We start from the raw sequence: 19,792 nt of genomic DNA on the forward strand, positions 1-19,792 counted from the left end.
CATTACTCGAAGTCCCATCAAAGCTGAATAAAATCACCTGGAGTAGAGAGGATAAATCAGTAAAACTCATTCCCAGATATAAGAGGTTAATAGCATTTTTATTTTAAGGGTAAAATGTGGACTATAGGCTATAAAAAAGGGACATTTAATTGGCCTGAAGTACTGTGGTGTGTGTAGTCTGCTGGAATTTTTGTTGTTGTACTGGTATGAATTTCTTCAGTAGTAACATGCAGTAAAGTACATGTATCCCACGTCTGCAACAGAACTATATTTTAGGTTTTTGTGTGATGCTGATATTGATAAATGTGGAATCCAGTCTGTAAAATTAAAGCCTTTTGCATGCAACTTTAGTTCTACGTTTGTGCCTAAAATACTGGATTGTACAGTTCTGAACATTGCACATGAGCACAAAGAATTGTATGTAACTGCCATGTGAAAGTGGTGTTCCTTAAAATATTAATGTGTAAAAATATTCTCTACAAGCAGTCCTCTCATTATGTTTGTGTAAGGTGGCATGCTGTAGGAGGAACAAGATTATAGCTAGTTAAAGTAATTGCTGAGTAAAAATCTGATATTTTCTACAAGCCATTTCCTCATTATTTTCTTCTAGGGTGACATGCCTTGGGAGGAGGGAGACTCTAGCAGTTTCCCCCCTGAGGGTTTCTCTGGAGACCTACCAGCAGGCCAGCAACCTCAAGGGGTGAGTGTGGATGTGTGATGTTGCTCAGGAGGCTCTTCCAATGTTTATGGATTCCCTTAACTTTGAAGCTCATTTTGAGTTTTGTTTCCTTTTATAGGCCAGGGCTTTGTTATTACAGTATTAGTTTGTTTTATTAACTATTTTATAACTTGTTTACTTTGTTGAAATATTTTGTGTTACTTTTGATGATAATGTAAATGATTTTGCTCAATACTGTATATTTATTTGGGTAACAGTGCAATATCTTGTAGCTTCAGTGTAATTTCCAAGTAAAGATTAATAGTTAGCTTCAGTTAATGGAATCCACTAAGGAGGCACCTTCTAAGTTTGTTGTTTCCACCTGATGAAAATAAGAGCTTTTTGCTGTTAGTGCCAACCAATTGATATATTCCTTAAACAATTTTAGCTCTTATTTTCATTTATAGCGTTATTTTCTATTCTTGATCCTTGCCTCCTTATAGCTGTTTTTGAGTACAGTATGGTATATAAGAATGAAGAGTTCCCCAGAATGACACTAAAATCATAATCAGTATTTGCAAAATGCTATAAGGAGTCATGCCAGATTTCCTTTTCATTTATTCAGTATTCATTGGAGGGTCACTAATAATGTCATTTAGATAATGTAATGTGATCTACTTTAAGTATCTTAGCTCTTTTCTTGCTAGTCCAAGAAATGACATTAGTAGTTAACTTCCCCTTCAATAATTTAGAACTTTCTAAGGTGCTATATGTGCTGTACCTGGCAGGTTGTTGTTGTGCATTTGATTACAGTGTGTAAAGCATTTTTGCAAACAACAGGAAAAAATTGTCTTCAGACATACTACTCAGTTTGCCTTGACTGCCTTTAGCAAGATGACTGTAGTACTATTTCTAATCACTGATGATTCATTCGTAATAGAATTAGATTATAGAATTACAGTTTAATGGTGTCATTGCCTTTGTGGTGTTATAGGAAGCTTGACAACAAACTGTTGGGTACAGCTGCGGGTGTGGTGTGGGGTGCTTCCCGTCTGTTCTCTCCTGTGGTCCCCCTGCGGTGACCTCTATGGGTGGCGGCTCTCTCTTAAACTGTAGTCTCTCCCTACCGTGTTTTTGTCACCAGCTCGACGCAATGCTCCACCTCTCGTTGTGGAAACTTTTTTGAAACATTAGGAAAATAAAGAGCAGAGATCTTTAAATAGAAAAAAAAAGTGTACCATGTTGTTTGTTGTCGTTGATATGAGCCCGGTGTTGTCACTTGCTGTTGGTGCTGTTGTTGCCCCTCGTGATGATGAGAGTTGTGTTTTGGTTGCTGATTGGGCAGGACAGGAAAATACTGTAATGAGGTGTTTAGTGGAGGCAGTAAAATACTTATGGGGCGATTGATTTTTTTTTCTTTTTTATGGTGTTTGACCTGCTGTATGTCCTATGTATTATAATTGTATTCCTTATTCTGTATCATGTATAGAACTCAAAAATGTTTTTGATGAATATTGAAGGAATTACATTTAAACTACCATTTATAAACCTTAAATGAAAAGGAACCATGGGGGGGAGGGGAGGAAGTGCATGAAAGTGATTCATACAATACTTATGGTAATATTTTGAAGACCTGTGGCTAGTGTCAACAGAGTGGTGCTGAGACTGCGGTTTTCTCTGCAGGATGTCTGGCAGAAATGGTATATGGAAGATGATGGGCCTGAGCTGAATCTAGTGATATTGCGGAAGCAGTGCATCATGTGCAACAAGCGTTTCCGCAGCCAAGCGGATTTGAGTCGACACGTGCGAACTCACACTGGCGAAAAGCCATATAAATGTCCTTATTGCGAACGCAGAATGGCACAGAAAGGAAATCTGAAAGCCCATATCAAGAATGTACACAATGACCTACAGTGCCCTATATAACCAAGGATGATGATGTGGCCCTTGGGCCATTTGACCATGAACCCAGTGGACTCCAGGCTAAATTTACCCTTCTCCTGCAGTCCACCATCCTTTTTTGGGGATTAGGGAGGGAGTTTAGGGGCATTTGTATCATTATATTGGTGCCACTGTGTGGGAGTCCCTCGCCAGCACCATAGCCAAAGAAATGAGCTGATTTGAGCTATCACACAACAGACTTCTGAATAGTTGAAGATAAACAGAGTCGCTTCCACTAGCTGGAGCCAGAGCTGAAACCGGCGAGTGACGAGCTTTGTTCTCTCCTGTAGGGGCTCTCGGGCCTGGTGTGTGGACAGCTGCTGGAGATTCTGGAGGAGACTGGCCGGTGCTCAGAGGATCTACTCGAGGCATCACCTGTGGACAACCTAACTCAGGTCCTCCCAATAAACAGCTCAGGGATGGGTGGCCTGACACAGTCTTCATCAATACCGCCGGAGTTGGATCTGTTAATACCAGGCTTGGCTCCAAGTGGGCGACCTCCGGTGCGTTTCTTCTGCCCCATGTGTCCCAAAGGGTTTCGCAGCAAGGTGGATAAGGAGCGCCACCTGAGGACTCATACTGGGGAGAAGCCATTTAAGTGCCCGTATTGCCCACACAGTTCAGCCACAAAGGGAAACTTAAAAGCTCACATGCGCCACATTCACCCGGAGTTTGCCCTTCCATTCTAAGCAGACCAGCACTGCAAATTGCTAAATATTATCACAGTACAGTACACAAGCTTTTAAAATCAGTACTATGGGAAGTGCTCTCTGTGACCTCGCCCAGACAGTTCAGCCACAAATGGAAACTTGACAGCATATATGCACCACATTCACCTGGAGTGTGGCCCTCCGTTCTAAGCAGGCCATCACGCTGCAAGTTTCTTAACATCTTGTCACAGCATAGTACATCAGCTTTTAAAATCAATACTATGCGAAGTGTTTTTTGTGACTGTTAATACAATACTACCGTGAATAGCCAAAGTGCTTTGTGGCAGTGGTTTGTCAGTATGAATGAGCAGCTTGCAAAAGCATAAATTTACACAAGTTTATCCATTAGCCGGTGCACAGCTTGCGAGATGTGAAGTGCCATACATTCTCTGTCTTAGGATGCATTATGAATAATATTTCAGAGAATGGCTATTAATTTACTGTTGTGAGAATCTCATTGTGTTAGACTGAAGTTACTCTGTGATAATATTGCAGCTTACTACATTCTGAGAAACTTATAAAACTACGTACGCTAATAGTTCTGGAGCTGCTGCAAAGGATGTATTAGTGACAAACTGAGTATAGTGCGATAGTGCAGAGCTTGTGTATACTATCATGTCATTGTGACCTGTGAGTTTAGTGATCAATGGCAGACATATTGAACTGGTGACAGGGTTAGTATTGTAAATAATAATGACCAAAGTGGTGCTAGCTAGGAGATTGCTTACCATACTTCTCATTAAGTACGGTACTGTGCTGTACTGTTGTACAGCACATTATAATTCCATATAAACTTGTACTTTTTGATATGCAGTATGCTAATTACAGCATGATTTTGATTCTCACATGAAGTACATTCTCACATGAAGTACATGCTTCTATTAAAATTAAAAACACATTGATAAGTAGCTGCCAAACATAAAGTATTATAAGGTCAGATGATACCGTAAAGCTTGCCATCAGCGTTGTTTACTCAGTGAAAGTGAAATACAGTAGTGGCCAAATGAAATAAGCTACAGTACTGTATTGATAAGTTCCAGGTGAAGAAGTGACAGTTTAGGTGCATTATAAGTAATAATATATTTATGTAGAGATTGGTGAACACATGCAGTGAACCACCATGATGAGAGTTCAGATCATCCTTGAATTGCTCTGCCAACACCTCAGGAAGAAGCACAGTACAGTACTTTGTTACCTGTATTAAGGAAATATTTTGCCATTTTCTTTAAGTGGCTAACATTTGCAGAGTCGAGCAAATTTGGGTGTATGTGTGGGGTGGGTGGGTGGGAATTATTTCTAGTCATGACTGCATCAGAAGTTGTTATAAACATAGCATCGATCAGTAATGTGTTCAGTAAGAAATATTGTATGTTTGTAAAGGTATGTGGTGGATGGATGCATATTAATCAGAAAATCTTTTTTTACCAGTTATTAAGGTATGGTAGGCTTTGGATGCAATTATTATTGTATTTGGTTGCATTTCCTCTCTTTTATTGGAGTGCTTAGGGATGTGAGGTTGGTCGTTGTATGATTCCTCAAAAACAAATGGGACAGTTGTATTTATTCTGTTGTATCAAGGTGACATCCTTTTTAGTTTATTTTTGCCGCTATTAGACAGTTCTGTTTAACTTTAGAAAGGCCCCTGTAATTGAATGGGTTAAGAAAGCTGTAACCCATCAGGTTTGAAGTTTTTCTTAAGCCAAGTCATATTACTAGGAGACAGGAAGAATAAAGTGAAAATCCTTGGTTCTGTGCATTAAGTGATTAGTACTGTGGAAGCTTCAGAAACTGCCTTTCAGATGAAAGATTACCCTGATAATTTTAATATTTGAACTGACATATCTTCGCCTTGGAAAGTATACTCTATACGTTATATAAATTTCATTGGTATAGCTAAACACTTCAGTTGCCAAATTTTCTTTTACTGCGGTACACCTGCATTGGTATTTGTTGTTGAAGCCGTTAGACGATTTTTGGGATATCTCATAATATGATGTTATAGATGGCTTACTGAAGGAATTGGTGCTGGAGAGGAGCAGCTGGATGACTCTGCTGCCCTCTTATGCAAATGCCAAACTTCTTTCATATCCCCTGAAACGGGATGGTGTACTGCAAGAGGGGGACATCTTCACTGTAGTTCTCTTACCTATCCCCCCCCCCTTTCTCTCTCTCTCTCTCTCTCTCTCTCTCTCTCTCACCAACCTTAAGTAGTCTTTACCCATTCCGAAGATGGTCTCCATAGTGGTAATAATGTCTGTTAGCAGCATGAAACAAGTTGTAAAAGGTACCGTTACCTTGGAGGAGTAACTGGTGACCTGGTAATCCTTTCTTGACAAGAGGCCATCCCTGAGCCAAGTAAAAGTATCTGGTAGTAGCAAGACTAAAATGAAAGACATCGTTGTATCGAAGGGTTTGTTGGCTGGTCGCAGAAGCATTGCCAATTTTTATTTGTTTGGACTTGCCAAGAAATTAAAAGACAGACTTGCTATTGTACTGTTTTAAGGCAGTTGCTTTGATTGTAGGAAGCCATTTAGTTCACACCTGATGGTCGAGTGCATTACTGTATTTCTGTATTCATGCTGCCTCCAGATGATGATATTCAGCTTCAGATTGTGTTTTAAACTGGAGATGCTAGCTATAGCCCTCACTAACCTTTTACAGTGAAGAGGAGTCTCTCAACTTCCTGAGCAGAATAATGTCTGATTATATAACTGGAGCAAAATGGAATTTTCTTTGGGTGGAAGAGATCATGCCAAATGTTAACAGTGGGTAACTGTCTTATCATTGAACCTGAGATTGTGAGGAGAAAGGCAGACTGCCAGTTTGTGACCATGTTAAATAAAGTACTCAGAGAGCTCACACCTCTGCCAATGCCGTTGCCATTAAAGAGGATCCAGATCTGACCCCAAATTTAATAATTTCTTCCTTGGGCCATGGCCCATCGTTCCACAATATTTCATCAAAATCCGTTTGTAACGTTTTGAGTAATCTTTGCAAACAGACAAACCAACTCAGGGTAAAATGTAACCTCCTTGGCAGAGGTAACAAGATGGAAAATGAAACATTTGGTTTTCTACCTCACTAAGTCCAGACTTACCATTTCCTATCCTTACAAGTGTTTTGTTGCTGGAGAGAGATGTATAACTGGTCAGCTCTGCTGCCTGGTAATACACACTTCCCATAATTCCATCCCTTACGGTATACCCTGAAAGGTAGTTAGTGGATTGCAGGAGGAGGGCATCTTCAGCCTTCAGGCCACTGGGTTTCCATTCAGATGAGTCTAGTGTTGCAGTTACTATTACACTTGTTTAGAATACTGAGAGTGTTTTAAAACTATCAGTCACAAGTTTGGTACTCACGTACATCCTTGTGTATTTAGTGTAAATAATTTGGCTACAGGTCTTGATGGACAGGTATTGGGCATTGTGTGATGTAGGTAAAGTTAACAGCATTGTATGTAACCAAAGTGTGAATTTATATGTGCAGCTTGTTCCTGTGATGCTACTGTAAACCTAGTTTTTTTTTTTTTTTTGTATTCACTGACATTGCTCAGTGTTTTTGTTGAGCTAACTTTTATACTGGCACAAATTTCAGCAAAGGTATCCTGATGTTTACATTGATAGCAATGAAATATCAGAATTTGTTATTTTATTTAATTACCCTCTTTTTAAAAAGGAAAATTAAGTTTTTTAATTCTTTAAATTATAAGTCAGGTATAATTATTCCCTTGTACAAAGGAAAAGGGGAAAAAGAAGTGTGTGGTAATCACAGGGGCATTTGTCTTCTTAGTATAATAGGAAAAGTGTATGGTAGGATACTTATTGACAGAGTTAGAGAAAGAACAGAGAAATTAGTTGGAGAAGAAGAGGGAGGCTTTAGGAAGGGAAGAGGTTGTGTAGATCAGATAATCATTCTTAGATCTTTAGTGGAAAAGTTTCTAGAGAAGGGAAAGAAGTTGTATGCGGTTTTCATGGATTTGGAGAAAGCATATGACAGGGTGGATAGCAAGGATTGTGGAAAGTATTAAGAATATATGGAGTAGATGGGAAGTTGTTGAATGCTGTGAAGAGTATGTACGATGGTGCGAAGGCTGCAGTGGGTGTGGATGGTGAACTGAGTGAATTTTTCTCTTTGAAAGTTGGGTTGAAACAGGGATGTGTCATGTCTCCATGGTTGTTCAATCTGTACATGGATGGGGTAATAAAAGAGGTACAAGGTAGAGTAGTGGATGTTGGATTGGCCCTGATGAGAGAGGGTAGTGTTTGGAAACTCCCTGTACTGTTGTTTGCAGATGATACTGTGTTGTTGAGTGAAGACGAAGGGGAGCTGCAAGGCTTGGTGGATGAGTTTGGGAGAGTGTGTAAGAAACGGAATCTAAATATGAATGTAGGGAAGAGTAAAGTGATGGTCTTTGAGGGAGGTGAAGTCAGTGAATGTACAGCGAGGTTGGATGGTGAGGAATTGGAAAATGTGAGTACCGGTGCATTTAAGTACTTGAGTAGTGTGATGAGTAGGGATGGAGGTTTGGAGGGTGAAGTGCTAGAAAGGGTACAACAAGGAAGAAAGGTTGCTGGTTCCTTGAAAGCAGTGATAAGAAACAGGGAAGTGAGCATGGAAGTGAAAAAGTTACTACATGACAGTATTGTGATACCAACTCTAATGTATGGAAGTGAAGCTTGGACATTGTTGGAAGGACATAAGTCAAGAGTGAGAGCAGTGGAAATGAGTTATTTAAGAGGAGCCTGTGGAGTCACATGGAGAGAGAGGCTGACAAATGAGGATATAAAGGAGCGTTGTGGTGTGGATGTGATGGGATGCGTTAGGAAGAATACACTGAGGTGGTTTGGCCATGTGGAGAGGATGGAGGGTGCAAGACTGACGAGGAGAGTGTATGTGAGTGAGGTGGAGGGTGGGAGAGGGAGGGGGAAGCCGAGGATGAGATTGAGGGATGGGGTGGAGAGGTATATGAGAGAGGGGGGTGTGAGTTGGGATCAGAGCAGTGAAATGGCGGGGGACAGGGCGACGTGGAGGCGATTTGTTTGTTGCCACCCCGAACGGGATTGAGGCGTCTGGCAATAGATAGATAGATAGATAGATAAGTGGATAAATGCAAACTTCTGATAATCAAGGCAACACGTAGGTATATCATTCATGAATTTGAAGTCAAAATTATATACTGTATATCTATCCATATCTATCTAGCTATCTGTATCTATCTATATATCTATCTATCTATGTATATGGAGATGGGGGATGATAATTGGGTGCAGAAAGTGAGAAGTGTTAATGTTAGGGGTAGGGTTGCGAGAAGTAGGCTGAAAAAGACCTGGGACGAGATCACTGAGTATGACTCAGGGATAAAGGACTGAATAGGGAAGCTGCCAGAGATTGAGCGGCATGGAGAGCCACCATTAGGTGACCAAGGCTGATGCATACAAGCACGTTGGAGCCTTCCAGAATGAAACAGTCTGTATCTGTCTGTCTGTCTCTGTTTCCACACACACACACACACACACACACACACACACACACACACACACACACACACACACACACACACACACACACACACACACACACACACACACACACACACACACACACACACACACACACACACACACACACACACACACACACACACACACACACACACACACACACACACACACACACACACACACACACACACACACACACACACACACACACACACACACACACACACACACACACACACACACACACACACACACACACACACACACACACACACACACACACACACACACACACACACACACACACACACACACACACACACACACACACACACACACACACACACACACACACACACACACACACACACACACACACACACACACACACACACACACACACACACACACACACACACACACACACACACACACACACACACACACACACACACACACACACACACACACACACACACACACACACACACACACACACACACACAGAGAGAGAGAGAGAGAGAGAGAGAGAGAGAGAGAGAGAGAGAGAGAGGTGATTGCATCAGGAATATGAATTAGTCTTGGTGACTTCCCCTGTGGATGGTGCTTCCCAATGGGTGACATCCCCCACCCTTATCCCCCAAAGGTAATTGACTCCTTAATCACTTCAGCCAGGATACATCATTTATATATTATTTGAGCTACAGTAATGCAGTTTTATTCAACTTAAGAGATCACTGGATCACTGGTAGTGAATAGGCTATTGTAGGCTTTATATAACACCCAATTCAACGTTTCTTAAATTGTTAAGAGTTAGCAAGAGGAAAAATAATGATTACATCTTTGGTGGCTTATTGTCAGCCTCTAAACAGAGGTACTTGTGAGGTAGACTAATGTATTTTGAAAATAATTATTGACCAAATTGTAAAATATAAGTACAGTACTTTTTTTTTTTATCCTGAGAACTTACTGTCAGCAGCCTTTTAAAACTTGATTTTAGTTTATGCTAAGCTATAATCAGGAAGGCCAGTGTTAAGGGTGTGTGGTGAAGAATCACTGTATGAAGTGGTCTGATAGGGTTCATTGGTAGACCAGGTGTATGCTGGTCTAATGTTAAGAAAGCCCCAGGTGAAGTGAAGCCTTGATAGGTTTGATGTGGGAAGGGTGACCGAAGCTATGTTGATCATGTAATGCCAAATGGAGGAGTTGGCTGGTCACTTGCATGTAAATGAACTGGACTACTGTACTGTAGCCAGGATGGAACGGAGTAATGTGGGATTAGCTGTTACCGTTTTTAACCTCTTGATGTGAACTTTGTATAGGTTTGTGCTGTTTGTGTGTTTTGATGTGTCACATTACATTGCTGACTGTCGTGGTTTGTCTTAAAAATGCTAAGGACTTGGGTCCTGGGAATCCCCAGTACAGTAATATGTGGATAACCATAAACCTGATAGGTGATGTGTGAACTGTTAACCCCATGAAAGTGGGCAATGTCTGTTTTCGATTATTCTTCCAGTCTCCTAGATGACTTTATTATATACTGGGAAGGGCTTTCCAACTGAATGGGTTATTGAAGGCTCTAGCTAACCCCTCCCTCCTGAAGTGAATAATATTGTTGGGATATTGCATGAATGAAATATAAAAGATTGCCAGATTGAAGGGTTTTAAGAAGCCATTGTGTGTATTGACAGGAGCTGAATGTGGAGTTTTTTGATGGCCCACCTTAACAGCTCATACCTTGTTGATGGGATTGCCAATTATTTTGCTACTTCAAAACTTTTTAAATGTTGAATTGAATTGACAATGCATGTGCAGCTTTGGACTAGAAAGTAGATTACAGACAGGTCTTATTTACTGAGGGATCTGTTCTAAAAATATTGCAGCCTTCTATGTATAAATTGGGAGAACTGGCCTATCACTTTTATAGGTAACGGTGAAACGTCATTAAACAATTTTTCGTACCATATTGAGGTCTTTTTAGGAAAAACTAATGTAAAACAGATGATGTGGTGACACACTATTATATATTAGGTACTTGTGCACTGGTGAACTAAGGGTGCTGGAATGGGTGTTGGTGAAACAAAGATACATTTTGTGTGATGGGTAGTGCTTTGAAGTGCAGCATTGTTTTTCCGTCTCTTGGCAATGTTATTTAAGTAAGGAAAGACCACTTACTGAAGGAATTAGTGAAGGCTTAGACTAATAATTTCAGCTTGAAACTTCTCTCTAGGTGAGTTTAAGCTGTCCAGTAATTGAATTAAAAATAATAAGTTGAAGGGTTAGGTCAGATAATCTTGAAATGGCAGTACTCCAGTAACCTTCTCTTCAGTGCTGCATTGTTTTATTACTGTATATCCATGTACAGTATCAGCAATCTAGATTCATTATTTCATGGGACTTACAGCATCATTAGGTTTAATGAGGTCCAGCTGTAATTAGCATCATAAGTGAAATATCAGTAATACACAGTCAAAAAGTAGAAATTTAATGTGGAGTTGGGCAGTTCCAGTTGAACAAGTTATTGAGAAGAAAATTTCATGCACTCGAATTTTGTTGGGTTGTGTATTGAGGAATTTGTGTAGCTGGATTGGGGAGCAGTGTCACTGATCTAATTCAGGTTGTGTTAAGAGAAAGTAATTATAAAATGTGTTACCAACAATCAGCACATTCAGCTACATTTGTTACAGCACAGGTTACCAAACAGAATAGTTGTCTTACTGGCTGTTTAGTAAGCAGATCAAGGATGATTCTGAAGTATAATCAGGATCAGGAAGAGGGGGTAGGGAATTGTATGATACCAGAAGTTGAGCATTCATATTTTAAGACTAGCTAGGAATGAACACAGCATTAAGGCTATGCCAGATTGACAACCATTTAAACAGGGATCCTAATGGGATGTGTTCATTATTAGTTAGTTGAAACATGAGTGGATGTTTCATACATGTTTATATAGATATACAGTAATCTGCCAGTTTTGTCTGTCTAATCTGTCATTTAATATAAATGAGGTGTTGCCTCGAGTACAGTAGTAGTGTATGTGCCAAACTAGCACATATGAGGTCATGATATTCCCATGTGTGCTAAACTTTCCATCCTGACATGCATTTATGCCAAAATGACAGTGAATGACAAGTTTGATAATAGTGACTCAGTCCCAACAGAGCTAGAATACTAAGTTAGACATGAGCAAGCTGAGGTTGTTGTTCTGTGTTTATCATTTCAGTTAGAGTACCGGGAAGTATACAAACTGTACCATATAATATCACTGCTGACAATACTGAACATTAGACATGAAGATACAGTGTGAGAACCAACAGTATTGTGTAGAGTGGGCTGGAGAGACAAAATGCCGACAGGTTTTCCCATTTACGTGAATTGGAGTATTTATGTCCGTTATAAACCAGAGGCCAAGCATACAGTACAGTACGTAGTTTAAAAAATGTTACTCTAACAGAATGCTTTTGGTGGTGCATCATACATGTAGTACATACTAGTACATAATACAGTATATATGTATATGCACCAATCTGACATGATTATCATATCACATATCATCTCAGTTCAGAAGCAAAGAAAAGTGATACAGGCAGGGGAACTGCTGTATCACACAACATTAATGGGCCAGCCAGTCATTCACACATCAGTCTCTAAAATCTTGGCTCCACCTCCCAAGCTCAAGCCATCTACAGTCGTCCCCCCCCCCCCCCCCTTCATGCACATCGCAAACTTGTGACTTCTTTCTGCTGAATAAAATCATCCATCCTAAGCTGGATTATAATATGAAGTTCCGTGTTCTTGGCCAGAGTGTGTATCCTAATAGTCTATAAACATTTGGTGCTCTAGTTCCCTCTCGAACATGGGAAAGCCATCTGACAGTAGCTGAACTAAAGTGCAAAATAGGTGATTCTCAGCTAAAAAGTTATAATGTGAATATTACGGGGTATATATTAAAATGTAGGAAATATTTGGGAGAAAGAGAAGATAGAATGGGAGGCCAACTGTGCCATGTAAACCATACATACCCTCTTCAAGGAGATTATATTTTGCAGCTTGATTTTAATGTTTAATTTTGATAGGGTCTTACAAGTTGATCTTATTAAACTTGTTGATTTCTCAAAGTAGTGATGATGTTAGTGCGGGCTGTAGCTAACGTCCATCTTTAAAATCTCTGACCTGAACAAAATTTTTAAAATAACAAGAAAAAATTGAAAAGTTTCATTTTTTTATAAGCACAAATGCCTGGGTTACTAGGTCTGCCCTCTGTGGTTAAGTAGATTTCTCCTGGGCTTGGGTATGGTGAATGCAACTTACAGTCTCTTAAGATGGTGTCTTTTTTCATTGATGTTTTTGATACCCACACAATTTTATTCAGTTCTCTGCTGAGGGGTTCATATGTGAGCAGCCAGTATCATGGTAATTGATTGAGCCTGATTTACCAAGTTAACTCCTTCTACGATCATGTCCCATTTGAATTTTTCTTTCTACCGGTGTCTATTCAGCTTTGGAAAAGCTGTTTGTATTGATGGTCATTATGATGGCAGCATCCTATACCTTCAGTTTGAAAAGCCTCATTCTCTCTATCAATAACTAGACTCCTTAATCCCATAAGGGGTGGCCACAAACAAATCACCTCCATGTCATCCAGTCCCCTGCCATTTCACTGCCTTGCTCCCAGCACACACCTCCCCTCTCTCATATACCTCTGTACTTCATCCCTCCATCTCATCCTTGGCCTCCCCCTCCCTGTCTCCTTGTTAAAGCCCTGTTAAAGGTGAATAAAAATATCATTGAGCTTGGAAGTGTTACACATTACCTGGACTGGAATTGGTCTGGTGGTTTAAGATGCTTAACTCTGATGCCAGGTGATGTACTTATTGGTTTATTCTTGATGGAATCAGACAAGTTTATGTAACAGAGGTAAGGCATCATATTGAACTTTGAAGGGATTTTATATTTATATCTAACTCCTCCAGATTGGAAAGTCTTGTTGAATATCATTAAGAGATAGCAAGAATAAAATTATAAGACATCTTCGGGCTGAATCGTTAACTCTTTGGCTGCAAGTATTTCTCTTTATGCCTGCAGTGTCAGTGATATACTGCCAGGATCAGGTGCTGTTTGGAGTGAATCAAAATTGAGTGTCATCGTCTGGCTGTAGTACAAACGTAAGAATGGGTTAGGGTACTGACAATTTGTTCAAAAGCCTTTCACTGGTAGGAGGTTTCTTAGTTGAACAAAGTCTTCCGATGTTAGTTTGAATAAAATATTTAAGTGCACCAACCTCAGTGAATGAATGAGTGACGTTTTTTGTTTAGCAGTAGTTCATGATACATTCAGATGATATTATTCAACTTAGGTGAGATCTTTCCAACTGGACGGAGTTGAATGACACCTTCATTAACCTCTGAGCAGAATAAAATCATTTGGAGATAGTAAGCACAAAGTAAAATGAAGATCATAAGGCCGAAGGGTTTAGTTTGGAAGACCTCATTATTATATGCATTTGTTGACCTAGTAGGGATTGGAAGTGAGGTTCATTACTAGTCAAAGGATATGTTTTTTGATATTTTTGATGACAGCAGGTGAGTTTATGCAACTTAAGGGAGATAATTTAAACTGGAAAGGTTAGGTATAGTCTTCATAAACTCCTTCGCAACATGATGTAACCCTGTAGCTGAACTGAATCATATGGTGCTGGCCTGATGCAAACTTAATGAATTGAGTGTTAATACGGTACATTGCTCCATCTTACCTGTTCTTTCGCTCTGGAATGATGGAAGAAATGAAATGATGTGAGTTCAGTACATGGAGTGAAATAAGCACTTACAGTCCTCTTTGTAGGTCTCGGATATGCCCCAAAATATTACAGCATTTTTCGTACAGTTGTTACTGCGTATTGAGGCAGTGTGGCTCATCAACTTGAAGTATCAATGCAACTTTTATTAAGAAATTTTTGGCAACTCTTGTGGACTTGGTTAAAAAAAAAAAAAAGGGGGAGGGGGGGATCTTAAAACAAGAACTTAATGTACCTGGTATTGGGTATTTGCCACTATCAGTTTCATATATTTTTGTACTACACCTTGAGGAACCGTGAAGGACATAGAGACATTTTTCGTGATAAGTTGGGGATGTGTTCTAAATATGATTTTAACACTGGATATTTAAAATATAAATGGGAGAAACTGGCAAATCAGCTTTATAAGTACAGTATCAGTAGAACTTAGAGGAAGATGTGGTAGCAAAAGTGAGTTTATAAAAAGTCAGTATATAGCCGTATATGTACGGTACTGAGGCGTAACTATCTATCTGCAGAAGTGTCTTGAACTCAGTTGTCCAATGTATGAATACAGTAGTTTTTTCTTATACAAGGTGGTCATTGGAAGCTTTTAAATATAGGTCCTATTTAGAGTAAGTTCAAGTTTTTCCTGTTGTCTCCAGCATTCAGTTGAGAGAAGCCTGAACCTGAGGGGTTGGACGTACCCTGGTGTTCATTTAAGATGAATAAATTGTCTTATAGCAGAAGCAAAACATATTCAAGTTTCAGACTTTTCTAGTTATTCAGATTTTGCAGTTACATGTGATAATTTTTCACACATTCTGTCAGTGTTGTTACTCTTAGTAAAAGCTGATTAGCCTTTAATTAATAATCTTATTAATACCAGATAAAAGTTGTTTTTGCCAGGGTTGTGGTCTACATCACAAATGAAATTATTGTTGTAATTTGGAGGAAAGTGGCAAATTTTGATAGTAAATGAAAATGGTGCTGTTGAACAGCTAATTTATGTCATTTAGAGTGGAGTCGAGAATAAAAAATAAGTAATAACAAACTTGTTAGAGGTTTACTTATAACATGCTACTGTACACTGACGGTATTTTTAATCATTTGCTGCTCAATTTAACTGTCTATGAGGTGGCTACCATATGTTACAAGGGTTGGATATCCCCCCCCCCCCAACTAAAAGTATGGGAAGTGCTATAATGTAGACATGTGTGTGGAGATTCAGAATAGGTCCCTTTGTACAACAAGCGTATGTGGCTTAGGGCATGTAGGGGTTTACCTGTGTAGGTATTGTGTCATAGTGGTCATAGTGTGGTAAACAGTGGGGGTTGCGACAACTAAGAGTGAGTGTGGCTTAGAACACTTGTGAAGCAGGTGTGCTGTATGGGGATTTTGTTGGTGTGTGGTCAACACTGAACAGTGTTTGGAGATTGAGACAATTGTTCTCCTTTTTAGGACAGGTGTGTGTGGATTTTGGAACTTATGAGAACTTATTGTATGGGAATTGTTGTAGCATTGTTTAAGCAGTGTATGAGACAACTGTTCTCTTTGTAGGACAAGTGTGTGTTGGCAGGGTGGCTGGGGGTGGATCAGGCGTTCAGGTGCCACCTCTGTTCCATTCAGTGTGGGTCCGCCAATGACCTGCGTCGGCACGTCATGACTCACACTGGGGAGAAGCCCTTTATGTGCCAGTACTGCGCCCACCGCACGGCACGCAAGTACAACCTAAAGAAACACATGCGTGATGTCCATGGGGTACCGTTAGAGATCCTATGGCCAGGACCTGCACCAAATTGTCCGATAAATGGATAGTTTGGCAGGTTGGATGTGTGATGGTTGGACGTGTGTTATGGCCACCTCTAATAGTGGATGCATAGTATGGTTGCAGACAAGAAAATATTTCCACTTTTAACTCAAAGAGTATTGAAATTTCATCACAACTTTTTTTTTCCCCACTTGAGGATGGGTTTGAGGTAGGGTTCAGAAAGCATATGACAGTTTGATGGACTGCAAAGAGTACATTACTGAGTAGGCATTGCTCCCTGCCTCATTATTGATTGTTGTTAAAAGTGGATCAGAATTTGTCCACAGCTGTTTACTACTGCAAAACTGATTTGCAGTATGGGCTGCTAATCTTTTGGTCATCCATTATTAGATTCAAGGAGAGCAAACTGCCAAAGATGAGAGTCTTACTTCATAGTCAAGCAAAGTCATACATTAATTTATCAAATATTAAGCTTTATTTGTTTAGTCAAGCAAGTTTTATGGTAATTTGGAGTTGAAAGATGAATAGCAGAGACATCTGTAGTTCTCCTAATGTAGGGGAATATAGTTATTCATGGATACAATACAGTGTTCAGTTCCGGTACTTGCTTTTGCATTGAACTGTATTGTTAGATGCAGATAGTTTCTTTTGATAATTGTATTTTGAAGTAGATTTGTTGTAGCACCATACATTCCAAATTATTTTATTTAACTTAATTTACAAACCAAAGTACAGAGCGTTTTCTTCTGATACAACAACGCAGAAAGTGAGTGATTACAGTATGTGTATCTTGAGTAATTATGAAATGTGTGTAGTAAAATGTTATGGTCACAGACCAGGTATGTGTGCAGTATCTGAGTGAATCGTTAAGTGCAAGAGAAATGAGAAAGTTTATATTTATTTTTATACATATGTAAAGTGTGTGCAGTATATATTTCATATTCTTACTGGATGTGCACCAGGGTCCAGCTGATTGAATGAACAGTTGATGGGTGTAGGTTTTTCCTTACTTATCACAGTACTGTGGTTATTCTTTTTCCTAAATGGCATATGCTACTGGTAATAAAGGTGTGGATATGATGGCAGCCAACCACTGAAGAGGTCTTGTGATATGAGAAAGTGTACAATCTGAAATACTTAGTCAATTAGGCTTAAGGAAATTGTATGTGATTTTGTAACTTAATAAAGAAACGATCTCAGTTTACTGTAGTTTCATTAGCAGTTCCAACCGTGCCGTGCAATCTGGAAAGGAAGTTTTACTTGCAGTTTGTATACAAATTCAATCTTGATACTCTGTCATTTGTTGATGCGGTATAAGAGAAATTACATGTTAATTTAACTCTGGGGATTTTGTTTCATTTTATTCTTACCACATCCTGAGGATTTTATTCAGCTTAAGATAATTTCAAACTGGAGAAGTTTCATGTATTCTTGATCAACTTCTTCCATATGAGATCTTAACTAAGTTGAGTAAAATTTCATGGTAGCAGCAAGAATAAACTACAGAGGATGTCTGCTGGAATGATGGCACTCATGAGCCATGTGAGTGTAGGTAGGAGTTTGAGGATATTGTGTAGAGTAGCTAATTGGTGTTGCAGATAAGAAAACTGATTGGTGGATTTAGTTGTTAGTTTTTATCATGGCTGTTGACCTTTCGTTGCAATAGTAGTAGGTTGCACATATTCTTCCCAAGGCAGTACTGTATCAGCTCTGGGTTGTTCCTGTTTAACTGTGTGTCAGCCAAGCAGAGTTTGAAACATTTTTGGCACAGATGAAACTTGCTACCTAGAAGTTTTGAATGAAGAAAGTCAAGTACAGTACTCGAACTTTTGCATACAAAACTTGTCCAGTGTCATTGTTTGTCACAAAGTATTAACGGTCTTGTTAGTGTGTTATTTGAAAAATTAAGTCTTAAAATAGAAGAACTGAAGACCACTCTTTAATGGCATCTAAGAAGCTTTTGTGTTAAGTCAAGAAAAAACATTGTTTTTGATGTCAGAGACATTGTTGTACATAAAGAGTACCCACACTGATTTATGGCGTCTGAGACAATGTTCTCTCTTGTTCGTAGGGTGAGGGTGTGGATGTAGGGTGGCTGGGGGGGGCGTTGCGTTGCCACCTGTGTGCGGTGAGTTGTGGCTCGTCCACCCAGTTGCAGCGACACGTCATGACTCACACTGGGGAGAAGCCATTCTCTTGTCAGTTCTGCACCCACCGCACAGCACGCAAGTACAATCTCAAGATACACATGAGGGATGTGCATGGGATCCCCTTCGACCGCAGACATGTTAGATACTGAGAAGATGGATGCCACTGTTGCTGGGAGATGAGAGACAGTGTAATACTGCCATTTAAATTAAGGAAAGTGACAAATTGTAAGCACATGTTGCTTCTATCCGCTCTGATGAGTGAAATTATTTATTTAAAGAAAAATCGTTGTTAAAGCATTATATAGGATTGATGTTAGGCTTGATATGAAAAACAGAATCAGCAGTCACTTAATGATGGTACTGTATAAGGATTGAGATACTTTATACTGCACCTAATGATGGTATAAGGTTTGAAAATACTTTGCACTGCTGTCTGGTAGGGGATATATCTGCTTGTCAGGGTAATACTTCCAGATATGTGGCTTTAATATATACAGTATATGTGGACAATCACAATCTGTAAACCTTCTAGGGGACAGAGGGTTGTTAACTTTGAATGGAGTTTAGAAACATATACAGGAATACTGTTTAGAGTATTATGTACTTCACTGAAACTTGCCAAAATGCTGCTGGAAAAGAAAATTTTGTATTGCATTGATAGGTTTTGTATTTATTTTTCCGTGGTGACTTGTTTGACAGCCCGTTCTCAGTGTGTTGGTCTTGGCTCTTGTTATAGTGATTGCACCCTCGCAGTTGTTATAGTATTTGCGAGTGTTGGTGTTCGTGGCAGTAACGGTGCGTTTCCTCTTGTAGGCAGCGTCTCCGGTGTGGCCCCCTCGCGCCCCGTACCCTGGTGCCGGCCTCCCCCCACTGCCTCCAGCCCAAAGGTTGCCCCCAGGTGAGGTGGGCCTGCCTGGGGCCGAGGGTCAGGCCTTCAGACTGGTGCCACGCTGCTGTATCTGCTACAAGACCTTCCTCCAGAAAAGTGATTTAACACGACATATGAGGATACACACGGGGGAGAAGCCATATGTGTGCCATTTGTGCCCGTACAGAGGCAATCAGTCCACCCACTTGAAAAAACATTTGTACTTAGTCCACAAAGTGGATACCTCACTCAACCACCCACAGAGAAAACATTACTAGTGATTTGAACTTTATTATACACTTATTTTGGTAATTTGTATGTGTTCAGATACAAATAGAAGTACTTTGTGTATATGAAAAACCATTGAAACACTTGACCAGGTGGGGTGTGAAGGTGGTATAGTGTCGCCAGTGACGTCAG

General features: G+C 39.8%; 1 protein-coding gene across 2 annotated transcripts in view; it reads left to right on the top strand.

Annotated features, from left to right (window-relative positions):
• Positions 1-19,792, top strand: part of LOC145396882 (uncharacterized) — a 116,085-nt gene that overhangs the window by 21,782 nt on the left and 74,511 nt on the right. For both annotated transcript variants that reach the window (XM_080270170.1, XM_080270171.1), the window contains exon 4: positions 611-700. In XM_080270170.1, the coding sequence (XP_080126296.1) occupies positions 611-700 (90 nt within the window). The remainder of the gene's footprint in view (positions 1-610; positions 701-19,792) is intronic.

The sequence above is a fragment of the Coenobita brevimanus genome, chromosome 39, assembly GCF_032717465.1.
Source record: "Coenobita brevimanus isolate Jiangsu-jjx chromosome 39, ASM3271746v2, whole genome shotgun sequence".
Classification (NCBI taxonomy): domain Eukaryota; kingdom Metazoa; phylum Arthropoda; class Malacostraca; order Decapoda; family Coenobitidae; genus Coenobita; species Coenobita brevimanus.